This window comes from Hyla sarda, chromosome 4 (genome assembly GCF_029499605.1).
Source record: "Hyla sarda isolate aHylSar1 chromosome 4, aHylSar1.hap1, whole genome shotgun sequence".
Classification (NCBI taxonomy): Eukaryota; Metazoa; Chordata; class Amphibia; order Anura; family Hylidae; genus Hyla; species Hyla sarda.
In genome coordinates this window covers 151646047-151658735 of record NC_079192.1, presented here as the reverse complement: position 1 = coordinate 151658735, position 12689 = coordinate 151646047, and the positions used below count along the sequence as shown (strand labels likewise).

The following is a 12689-nucleotide window of genomic DNA, read 5'->3' as shown; positions in this document are numbered from 1 at the left end:
CTTTGACTACTCCCTTACAAATGGTAAGAGAGGATGAGCACATTCAGTACTTGGAAATTAGGAGCTCAAAAAACCCTAGCTATTTTATTGGTAATAATTAAACTCCTGGTGGAAAAAATTTAAAAGAATAAAGTGACCTGGCCTAAATTTCCACTATCTAGAATGGACAGAATATCGATCATTAAAATGATTCTTCTACCCCAGCTATTATATCTGGTCAATGCATCCCCTATATGGATCCAAATGAGATGGTTTAAAAGAATTGATTGCCCACTGAATACATTTATTTGGGGACGGAATCGTTCTAGATAAAAATATTTTTTCACACTCTCAGAAAGGGATGGGGGTTTGGCCCTTCCAGACATTAACTTATATTTTTTATCAAAACAATTAGACACTATGAAACAAGGGGTAGAATCACTTATAGTTGAGGACTGTTTACTACACACTGGAGATAAATTTAAAGATAATTTTGAGGCTGTAGAATCTGGTCAACTTTGGGGAAAGGGATATAGTAGCTTCTCTTATGCATGGCTTTTTAATAAGACAAGTTTTTTGATAAAAAAAAAGTTGGGGATTAATCACAGTTTATTGGTTACAACTAGAGATGAGCGAACTTACAGTAAATTTGATTCATCACAAACTTCTCGGCTCGGCAGTTGATGGCATCCTGCGTAAATTAGTTCAGCCTTCAGGTGCTCCGGTGGGCTGGAAAAGGTGGATACATTCCTAGGAAAGAGTCTCCTAGGACTGTATCCACCTTTTCCAGCCCACCGGAGCACCTGAAAGCTGAACTAATTTATGCAGGAAAAGTCATCAACTGCCGAGCCGAGAAGTTTGTGATGAATCAGATTTACTGTAAGTTCGCTCAACTCTAGTTACAACACTATGAAATACTTTTGAATTTGACATAATTTTTGAATATCTGACAGGAATCCTTTTGGAAATCACATGTGGGGAGATTTATCATTCAAAGTGTACCCTACTCTTTTTTTACCGCAGTTTTTTCTGTTTAACTTTTTCCGATGCAGCGTGTAATTTATCATAAGTGTGTACTGTAGATGATGAATTCCCCACCGCTTTGCACTGGCCAGAAAAGCTCTATCTTACACTCTTGTGCTTTGCGTATGGTAGAGAGGTTTTGTACGTGTACTTTTGGTCAGCGTACTTTAGCGTCTGGAAATCGGGGTTCGTGCAATTTTTAGCGACTTATTCTAAAAGTCGCATATGATAAATAAGGGTGAACTGCATGTCTAAATCAGAAATAGGTGTACTGCTACTCAAAAACTTACAAAACCTCTACTACAAAAGTCGCACAAATGTCGCTAATATTACATGACTGCGCCATCACAGCGCCAATGACAGACGGAAAATAACGTCTATATTGAATGATAAATCTCCCCCATGGTGTTAGCTTGGTTAGTCACGTACACAGATGGAAGTTTTTAGGAACACAGGGAATTATGGAGAAATATGATTTAGATGATAGACACAAATTCTAGGCCATACAGGTATCCTGAGAGGACATTCGTCCTCATAGACAATATTTGGTAACTAAACAAAATAATCTTGATCAAATTATATCGGTACCTAGGGGATAAGAAGTCTGCTGTACAGATATATAGGTTTTTGAGGGATATAATTGGTCAACATATACAGGATAAACCAAGAAGGAAATGGGTATCCCAAATAGGTCCAATCAATGAAAAGCAGTGGGTTAGTATTATTAAAAATATTAATTCTTTGAAGCTAAACTCCAATTTTAAAAATATGCAATTCAACTTGATACATGGCCTGTACTATTCCCCAAAGCAACTCTATAAATATGGGTGTAGAAGTAACTCTGCCTGTCCGAGGTGTAAGATTGAAGAGGCTGATTTAAAACACCATGGGAATTGGAGATTATCCCTAGGAACACGGTGATTACTTTTACCCAAGCTATTCTTGGAGTGGATATTAATCTCAATTGCACTCAATTGCTAGCTAGGGTAATTATATGTGCAAAAACATTAACCCCTTAAGGACCAAGGGCGTACAGGTACGCCCTTGGTCCTGCTCTCCTGATATAACGCGGGGTTACACAGTAACCCCGCGTCATATCATGGCGGGCCCGGCGTCATAGTGAAGCCGGGACCCGCCTCTAATAGCGCGCAGCGCCGATCGCGGCGCCGCGCGCTATTAACCCTTTAGCCGCGCGCTCAAAGCTGAGCCGCGCGGCTAAAAGTGAAAGTGAAAGTTCCCGGCTAGCTCAGTCGGGCTGTTCGGGATAGCCGCGGCTAATCGCGGCATCCCGAACAGCTGACAGGACAGCGGGAGGGCCCCTACCTGCCTCCTCGCTGTCCGATCGCCGAATGACTGCTCAGTGCCTGAGATCCAGGCATGAGCAGTCATCCGGCAGAATCGTTGATCACTGGTTTCTTATGAGAAACCAGTGATCAACATAGAAGATCAGTGTGTGCAGTGTTATAGGTCCCTATGGGACCTATAACACTGCAAAAAAAAAGTGAAAAAAAAAAGTGAATAAAGATCATTTAACTCCTCCCCTATTAAAAGTTTGAATCACCCCCCTTTTCCAATAAAAAAAAAAACACAGTGTAAATAAAAATAAAAATAAACATATGTGGTATCACCGCGTGCGGAAATGTCCGAATTATAAAAATATATCATTAATTAAACCGCTCGGTCAATGGCGTGCGCGCAAAAAAATTCCAAAGTCCAAAATAGTGCATTTTTGGTCACTTTTTATATCATTTAAAAATGAATAAAAAGTGATCAATAAGTCCTATCAATGCAAAAATGGTACCGTTAAAAACTTCAGATCACGGCGCAAAAAATGAGCCCTCATACCGCCCCATATACGGAAAAATAAAAAAGTTATAGGGGTCAGAAGATGACAATTTTAAACGTATTAATTTTCCTGCATGTAGTTATGATTTTTTCCAGAAGTCCGACAAAATCAAACCTATATAAGTAGGGTATCATTTTAATCGTATGGACCTACAGAATACAAATCAGGTCTCATTTTTACCGAAAAATGTACTACGTAGAAACGGAAGCCCCCAAAAGTTACAAAACAGCGTTTTTTTTTCAATTTTGTTGCACAATGATTTTTTTTCCCGCTTCACCATAGATTTTTGGGCAAAATGACTGACGTCATTACAAAGTAGAATTGGTGGCGCAAAAAATAAGCCATCATATGGATTTTTAGGTGTAAATTTGAAAGAGTTATGATTTTTTAAAGGCAAGGAGCAAAAAACGAAAATGCAAAAACGGAAAAACCTCCGGTCCTTAAGGGGTTAATCCTATGAGTTTGGCTCTCAAAGTATAATCCAACATTTACACAATGGTATAATCTGGTAAATAAGGTTAAGAATTATGAATACTGGATAGCCCAGAGATCAAAGAAAGGATTAATGATACATTCCAATGTGTGGAGGAAGTGGAAATAGGTGGGAGTAGTTGTTGTACAGGTGTTAACTTTTTTTTCCCCAAGCCTGGGTTGGAGGGATGGGTAAGGGATATGCAGACTACTTCTTATATATATTTGTTTTTGATGTAATAATCATTGTTTATTCCAGTGCTGTGGAGTCGGAGTCGAGGTCGGACGAAATTTTGGGTACCTGGAGTCGGCAAATAATGCACTGACTCAGACTCCTACTAAATTTAGATTGGAATAAAAAAAAAGCAAGTTTAAATGTCCCAATTCACAAAAAGTTAATGAAATAATTAATGACTTCTCTGCTGTAAGAATAAATACCAATGCATGTAGTGTCTCACGTAACCCCAAAACGAACACGTTAAGTGACCGTGAAAAAGCATGCTTTTCATGTGCTTCACTATATGGCACGCAACGCAAAATTAGGAGCGGCAATACTTATACTTTCCATAGTGTTGTGTTCTGCTGTTACAGGGAACCCATGGGTAACCTGGCCTCTCACTGATAAGGTATTAAGTAAATATGTTTTTTGCAGGACTAGAGACACTGAGTGAAGGGAATAGAGGATCAATAGATCAAGACTGAAGCTGTAAACCATTGGAAAAATGCTGCCATTCAGCTTAGGCTATAAAAACTTGTAAACTCAGATTGTTAGCTTAAACTTTAAACATGACTATGGGATTCTACTAGGGAAATCATGTTTTATAATAAATGCCCCTTCCTGGATTCTCCCACTGCCCTATCTTCAGCAGCAGATCAGCACACAAAAAGGAGAAGGCCGCAGCTTCTGCCCAACTACCTCTCTCTGCAAGAAGAGCTTAGAAGAACTTGGTGGAACAGCTTCTTGGATTCAACTGTAAGTGTTTATAAATACATTCGCATATTAATACAGAGGAGTCGGAAGTGCAAAAAACTGCGGAGTCTGAGTCGGAACATTTATCTGCCGACTCCACAGCCCTGGTTTATTCTTTGTAAGACCTTTTTAAAGTGTAAAAATAAGTTTAAAAAAAAAATAAGGAAGTTGTTACTTTGTCAGTAGGTATTGTTACTAACAAGTAGCTAATTCTAATCTGATGTCAGTAAAAGTGAACCTCCACGTTAAAAAAAGCTGTCTACTTCTGTGACCTCATGTTGGGCTAAAATAAGAAGTGTGGAATACCAGTGTAAAAAAATTCTGTGTATTTAAAAAAACGTACAAACAAAAACTGTCTAGTTTTGCCCACAGCAACAAATCAGAGCTCTGCTTTTATATCTCAACAAGCTCTTGTAGTATGAAAACTGAGCTGTGATGTTATTGGGAAAACCAGGACTGCATAAAATGATGGCCTATCTATTGGATACGCCATCAATTGGCGACTGGTGAGCAACTCCACAGATGAGCTGTTTGGTGCCCGCAATGCACAGTAAACTGTGCTAGAAGCCCTGCACTATTCATTGTGTAGGGGTGGTGCCAGGTAACTTCAGCTCATAAGTTAGAACAGAATGGAAAATCTGATTATTTAGTGACATAATGTTAAAAGGAGCTGTGTGGTTTGATGCACAGTGTGGTATTAGTACTCCACACAAATCTGGATACTTGGTGTTTAGGATTGATATCTCACAGCTTTTATGACAAACTCAAATGGAGCTTCTTTGCTCAGCAAAGAACAGATAAACAGCAGCATCTTAAAGGAAGTTTATGTTTAGAAGATTACCAGTTGTTTATAGGAAATTTATAAGCTCTATTTGCTGCTAAGAGCTGTAGATACTGTAGCCATAATCACAAACTGTAAAAAAGAAATAGTCAAAAAAAAGTCTGTATTTTATTTAATGGACATTTTTTCAGCTGAAAATAGGGAATTTAAGTTTTTGCCGTTTTATTTTTCTGGTGTGAACATGGCTTAAAACCAAACCAACTGTCGAGGAGGTGGAGCTGAGCTTCTCGAAAGCCAGAGCCTGCCATGCTTCCTCAGTCATCCTCACCATCTAGCCCTTTCTTCAATGTACATCATTCTAGTTGGGGCTGGGAGGTGAGGGCAAACAAAGAGGTATTCCAGGCTGTGACCCTGTGGAAACTAGTGACTACGTTCAGTTCATTTTCTAAATGTATATATTAATTTTTGTGGGGCTCCATTGTGTAGCAGACCACGCTCTGAGTCCTGCAAAATAGATGTATACACTCGAAAAATGGACCAAACACAGTCACTAGTTGACGACATTGGTCCGGTATACTCCATGGGACAGTCAGGAAAAAGTTGCAACATATATAGGCAACCTTTTTTGACATATACAGCAGACGTAAGGGCAAAACATGATAGGGACAAAGCTCCGTATATCACTAGGCAAATCATTTTATGGCGATATTACATAGTTATATAGTATAATATAGTTACATAGTTAGTACGGTCGAAAAAAGACATATGTCCATCAAGTTCAACCAGGGAATTAAGGGGTAGGGGTGTGGCGCGATATTGGGGAAGGGATGGGATTTTATATTTCTTCATAAGCATTAATGTTATTTTGTTCCAGGAATGTATCTAATCCTGTTTTAAAGCTGTTAATTGTTCCTTCTGTGACTAGTTCCTGAGGTAGACCGTTCCATAAATTCACAGTTCTCATGGTAAAGAAGGCGTGTCGCCCCTAGAGACTAAACTTTTTCTTCTCCAGACGGAGGGAGTGCCCCCTCGTCCTTTGGGGGGGTTTAACCTGGAACAGTTTTTCTCCATATTTTTTGTATGGGCCATTAATATACTTATATACGTTTATCATATCCGCCCTCAAACGTCTCTTCTCAAGACTAAACAATTGTAACTCCTTTAATCGCTCCTCATAGCTAAGATGTTCCATGCCCCATATTAGTTTAGTCGCACGTCTCTGCACCCTTTCCAGCTCCACAGTGTCCCTTTTATGGACAGGTGCCCAAAACTGAACAGCATATTCCAGGTGAGGCCGTACCAATGCTTTATAAAGGGGGAGTATTATGTACTCCCCTTTATAAAGGGGAAGTATTGATGGCCTATAATAAGGATCAGACTCAAGTCATCCTTATTGATCCGCTGATGAAAATGCTATGGAGTGCTGCTTCCCCTTTGTTTACTCAACACAGGTTTGTACTTTTGACAGTGGCTGTGCCCGATATTGCAGTTCAGTCTTAGGCATGGAAATTCTGCATGTGTTTTTAACCTTGTGAACTTCAATGGGATGCCGCAGTCCCATTCACACTGCAGAAAATCCGCATCTGTCTTTTCTCTGCAGAAATTCTGCATAAAGAAAGGTCCTATGCTAAATTTATACGGAATTCAGATGCAGAAGCCCATTGAAGTGAATAGGGCTTTTTTGTTGCAAGTTTCTTGCGGAATTTACACAAAATTTAACCAAAGCAATGAACAAAAAGCACCTTTTTCTAAGCACAGGAATTCAGACAGAATTCCGGCAGAATTTTCGCATTAATTCTGCGGAAATTCTGCATATATGCAGAAAGATGCGAAATTCCGCATCCGCATAATTTGGCCAGAATTCCGCATTCATAAAACAAAAAAAGAGGTGTTTGTTTGTGACACAGTATGTTAACACTCAATTTACAAAGATTTCATTCTGTTAAAATTCCTTTAATAGGTATAATATTATTAAAAAAATATCATTTCATTTTAACATGGCAAGAAAGCACAACAGGAAAGTGACACGAGGATTAATAGATTTTACAAGGGGGTAATCTAAAAATCAACATAGATGAAGAATTATTTACAGCACAGTAGTGTCTACACCAAGAAGCACAACCTTCAACACCTCAGCTATTTCCGTGAGTGCTGGGAGCTGCCTGCACAACAGCAGATGTGCAGATGGTCGCTGTCTATTGATTTATATTCATTACACAGCAGTGGGCGCCAAATTACTTTCACATATTGATTCCTGTAACAGTTTTGTTGAATGCTTTTTTATCAAATGCTAAAAATCATATTTCAATTAGAATATTTACAAAGAACAAAAGTCTTAAGACATTAACCTGTACAAATCAATTACGTTCAACCTTATACAGGACGACATCTATAACGGCAGACTTGAAACTTATGGCTATAGCTTTTGTTATGTAGTACTAAAATATGCAAAACAATAGAATTTTTTTACAGTCCAAATAACATTCAAAATCAGGTGGTAATGCCATCATCTCGAGAAAATTTATATCCAGATGGAGATTCATAAAGACTCTCTCCGTCAGTGCTCAGGTCATCATCATCATCCAAGTCATTCAACATCTTGCTTGGTGAACATCTGCGCCTGCTACAAGATAAATGCATTTAACAAAAACACTGAATGAGAAAGAAACTGCAATGCATTATGTCGGTCTTTTAAACATTGGAAGATTTTTGATTATATTACCATAAAATATATTAATTTTATTATTTTTGACTATTGTGAGTTTTTACACATTTTTCGTCCACTAGCTACAATTTCTAATGAAGACTTTAAAGAGAAACAGAGCTATTTCACCTACACTAAACCCAATATACTGGGTTATAGTGTAGGTGAATAGCTGTAAAAAGAGGGGTTACCTACATTTTAATGTAAATTATTTCCAGAGTTCTGCCCATTTATATTCTGCAGCTATTGCGCTTCCGTATGCAATGGAGCCGGGGAGCTGACTCACTGAGCTCCCGTGCCTTCTCCATATTCACTGGGCAGGCACCACTGTCTTGCTACACCCGAAAGGCAGAAGTTCAGAGAGCAGAGCGCTCACCCCCACCGGCAGGACAGTAAATACATTTTCATATTCATGAAGGGGCTGGAGAAGGCAGGGGAGCTCAGCAAGCAGTCTCCCCCGCCTCCGTTGCACACCGGAGCACAATATCTACAGAATATAAACGGGCAGAACTCCGGAAATACTTAACATAAAACTATAACCTCTCTATAACCTTGAATATTTTATTTAGTGTGGGTAAACTAGCTGTCAGTTTCTCTTTAATATCTGTGACATATCAAGTTCTGTTGTGGATTTCCACCAATTTCAATGTAGCAGGAAGAGATGAGCGAACTTACAGTAAATTTGATTCGTCACGAACTTCTCGGCTTGGCAGTTGATGACTTTTCCTGCATAAATTAGTTCAGCTTTCAGGTGCTCCCGTGGGCTGGAAAAGCTTGATACAGTCCTAGGAGACTCTTTCCTAGAACTGTATCCACCTTTTCCAGCCCACCGGAGCACCTGAAAGCTGAACACATTTATGCAGGAAAAGTCATCAACTGCCGAGCCGAGAAGTTCGCGACGAATCGAATTTACTGTAAGTTCGCTCATCTCTAGTAGCATGGTCGAAATCCACAGTGTAGCAAAGTCTACATGATAAACGTGGACGTGTAGAGTGTGGATTAGCCTGATGGTTATCAATATTACTATATGTAAACAGGGATGTGGAAATCCTATCGCCCGACGCCCGGGACATGTAGTTACGGGCAGGTGAATTTTTCATACATTTAGCCTGTAATGGGCTAGCAGGGCCGGACCGACTTTATTTTTATAAGGCCGGTGTGAGGTGCAGACTGATGGGAGGAGCAGGCGCAGACTTGCGTGGGACGCACGTCTGCACCTCACACACTTCTTCATTACACCGGCACTCAGGGTGTACCTTCACTATGGAGGTAGCCGGAGGGCTTACCTCTGCATTCATGGCTGCCCCCATAGTTCTGCATTTGATTGAGCCTTGCCTTGAGCAGGCCCAACCAAATGAACACAGATCAATGGAGTTCAATAGAACTGCATTGATCTGTATGAGGAATCCAATGAAGTGTATTAAAAAAAAAAAAGTTTAATAAAAGTTTTTAAAAAAACACCCATTAACCCCTTCCATATTAAAAGTTTATATCACCCCCCCCCCCTTTTCCCATATAAAAAATATGTAAACATAATAAAAATAAACCATATTTGGTATTGGCGCGTGCATAATTGTCCGATTTATTAAAAAATGAAATGTTATATCCAGTATGGTCAATGGCGTTAACTTAAAAAAAAAAAAGTGTTTATAACATCCCATCCCATAAAAAAAATGAAGTAAAAAGTGTTCAAAAAATCCGGCCCGGTATATGGAAAAATAAATAAAAAAACCCAAATTTACGTACTATTTTGATTAAAATTAATTTGTCTACCAGGACAAATGGATTTTCATGAGGGACAAGTAGATTGCCCTCCGTTTTAGTCCCTTGGACAAGTAGTTTTTTTTTAAATTTCCACACCCCTGGTAAATCAGAAACATGGTATCCATGATAAGTTTAAAATAAATATTTTCTAGCTTTTTAAAAGAAACAAATGTTGATTTGTAACTGCCCCTTTTGAAAACCATTTCAACCATATTGCAGCACTAACCAAACAGGTTACACTGCAAACTAGTCTAAAAGGGCCTCTCCTTTTACAGTGTATAGTAAGACTGGATTTTCTTCATTTAATAATTGCTTGTCCACAGAGGATTAATGATTTATTGTGGTTTTACAATTGTATATGCATAGTTTTACAGTTACTATAGGTAAACAAGATCAACCTACCACAGCTCTTTCTTTGCTGCGCTTAGCTGTGCTTGTAGCTGCTCATTCATGTCAACTTGTTCCTCCAGGTCTCTTTGCAGCTTCTTTTTGCCACTTTCTAATCTGTCTATTTCCTCTTCTGCTTCTTCAACTTGTCGCTTCATTGATTTCAATCGTAAACTTAGCTAGACAAACAAAGGTTGTTTTCAATTATATTGGGTTTGCTAAATTTTTACCAAAGTGTGGGGGAAAAAAATAGATTAAAGACTTCCTAAATGAAAAATATTTACATATTTATTTTTTAGACTCTTTCACATTTTGGTATGTTGTAGACTTCTGCCTGACTAAGAATCCAGTATGGGTTCCAAACACATTGCAATAGAATCTGGTTCTCCTTCACTTGGGCTCCATGTGTCCTTGGGGAGATGCACCAAACAGATGTCCTTTTTGTAAATAGCTACCTACAGCTTTCTTTCATAAAGCCTAGACTCTTGGAGTGCTGCTGCGATGGTTGCCCTTCTGAGAGTTTCTCCAGTCTGCATACAGCCATAGTGACCATTGGGTCACCTCTCTTATCAGGCCCCTTCTCCCTCAATTATTTAGTTTAGTGGAGTGACCAGCTCTATGAAGAGTCTTCCTTCAACCAAGCATCTTTCATTGAAGAATTATGGAGGTCAATGTGCTTTTTGGAACTTTCAGTGCAGCAGAATGTATTTGTATCTTTCTCCAGATCTTTACACATTCTTGTCCCAGAGCTTTATAAGCAGTTTTTTCTACCGCATAGCTTTCTTTTTTCTGTGTTATGGGTCTGCAATTTTTTTTTCCTTTTTAATAAATTTGCAAACTCATTATAACGGTATTGGGGTGGAGGGGGGGGGGGGGTGGGGGGTTGGGGGGAGAGAGATAGATTGGAGAAAACTTGAATTTCTTTTGATTTTAGCACAAGGCTACAAGATAACAAAAAGTTGAAAGAGTCTGAAGGTTTTCCTGAACGCTTTGGCCCTCATTTACGAAGCTAAAACCCACTTGTTTTTGTTGGGCTTTTCAAAGTTATTTTTGCCACATTATTTTGGGAGACCTGTGTCAGACACGGACTGTGTGCACCTGGAAAATCCGACTAACCAGACATTGCATTGTGATAAGCTGAAAAGGGGTGTGGTCTGTCACAAAGGGGACATGCCCAGCCCAAAAAAGGGCGTGGTTTCACAATCCAACCTATTTACTATTGAAATCACAGAAAATCCTGTGAATAAATGGCTGGAAATTTACATCAAGAAATAGCTGGTCAGAAAATTTTCCCAACTTGTAACTCTGAATCCTCATAGTGAATAGAGGGGAATCCTTCAAGTCTGAAACAACATTTCCCACTAGTAAAAACCCAACACTCTTAGTAAATGAGGCCCATTGTGTTTGTTTGTGTATATACACACACACACACATTTAGGGGGAGATTTATCAACAGTTGCAACCAATCATTTTTCAGAGGCCTTTTAAAAAATAAAAGAAGCAATCTGGTTGCTATGGGCAACTGCATCACTCTTTGTCTACACCGGTTTTGATAAATCTCCCCCATAATGAATAATAACTTAATATAAGGTCTGTGTTATGAAAAGAACTGCTTCTAGGACAGATGATGATGAAGTGCAGCTCAATACCCAGTATGGCCCTCTAACCTTACCACATAGTACTTGTTTTCAGGTAAATACTTAATAAGGCAGATGATTAAGGCTCTATTCACATCAGTTTTATGGTTTCAATAACATAGCACATAGCAGAATCATTTTCAAAGGAAAAATGGCAAATCCTGACGGACCCTATTGACATTACTGAGCCCCATCTAGGTTACAGTATTTTTGACATGATTGTGCTATCCTCTCCGTTAAAAATAACAGAATACTAAACTGAGATCTTGATAAATCCTGCAAATGTAAACAAACCCTAAGCAGAAGAGTACGTTTCATCGGCACTGCTGGCTAGCATCCATAAAAGTACAATTTCAGCATTAAAAATGTATAACTACAGCCGTTCACTCCAAGTTCACACCTCCATAACATATCTTAATGATTAAAAAAATCTTCAAGCAAAAAGATATCTTTTGGCCAGAAAAGTTATAATCCCTCACTGCTACAAAAATAAATAGTATCTGTATAGTGTATAAGGACGGTTCACACTGCATTTTTATTTCAGTCTAATGTATAATATTATATATATATTATATATATATATATATATATATATATATATATATATATATATATATAAAGAGAAGGCCTGAATCACTGACTCATCAACGCCCAGCCTAAACCCTTGGACCTAGAAAGCTGAATTTTTTCACAGATGTTGTTTTTAAGACGTAGACGAGGAATAAGAAAGGATTTTTCGAAATTCAACCCTTAAGGGGGTGAAAAAGGGGTTGAAAGTTTGTATGGAAGTCAATCATTTTTAAATCTAGAAGCATGAAACTTTCTTTTTAGGTTAACAATAATAGATATAGAAACACGTGTTTTAACATTTTCTAAAATTCCATCCCTGAAGGGGTAAAACGGGGGTTCAAAGTTTGTAAGAATTAACCCCCGTGGCTAATGCCGGACATCGCCGTTGCGGCAGATGTCCGGCATTAACTCTTTAGACGCGGAGATCAAAGTTGAAAGAATTAGAGTTGTTGGGATGCCCGTAGACTTTACTCAGAGCGGCCTCATTACTATAGGATCGTAAAAAGTAGATCTAGGTTACCCCAAATTTAATGCGAGCGAAGCCGTGGACAAAAGCT

At 38.7% G+C, this 12689-nt stretch overlaps 1 protein-coding gene across 7 annotated transcripts in view; it reads right to left on the bottom strand.

Annotated features, from left to right (window-relative positions):
• Nucleotides 1-7008: 7008 nt before the first annotated feature.
• Nucleotides 7009-12689, bottom strand: part of CGNL1 (cingulin like 1) — a 144764-nt gene continuing 139083 nt past the window's right edge. For 5 of the 7 annotated variants that reach the window (XM_056572407.1, XM_056572409.1, XM_056572408.1 and 2 more), the window contains exons 18-19: nt 9941-10104; nt 7009-7693 (exon numbers count right to left, since the gene is read on the bottom strand). In XM_056572407.1, the coding sequence (XP_056428382.1) occupies nt 7561-7693; nt 9941-10104 (297 nt within the window). In that variant the 3' untranslated portion in view covers nt 7009-7560. Of the gene's footprint in view, nt 7694-9940; nt 10105-12689 lie in introns of those variants that run through there. The other 2 variants (XM_056572410.1, XM_056572411.1) reach the window with 2 other exon arrangements.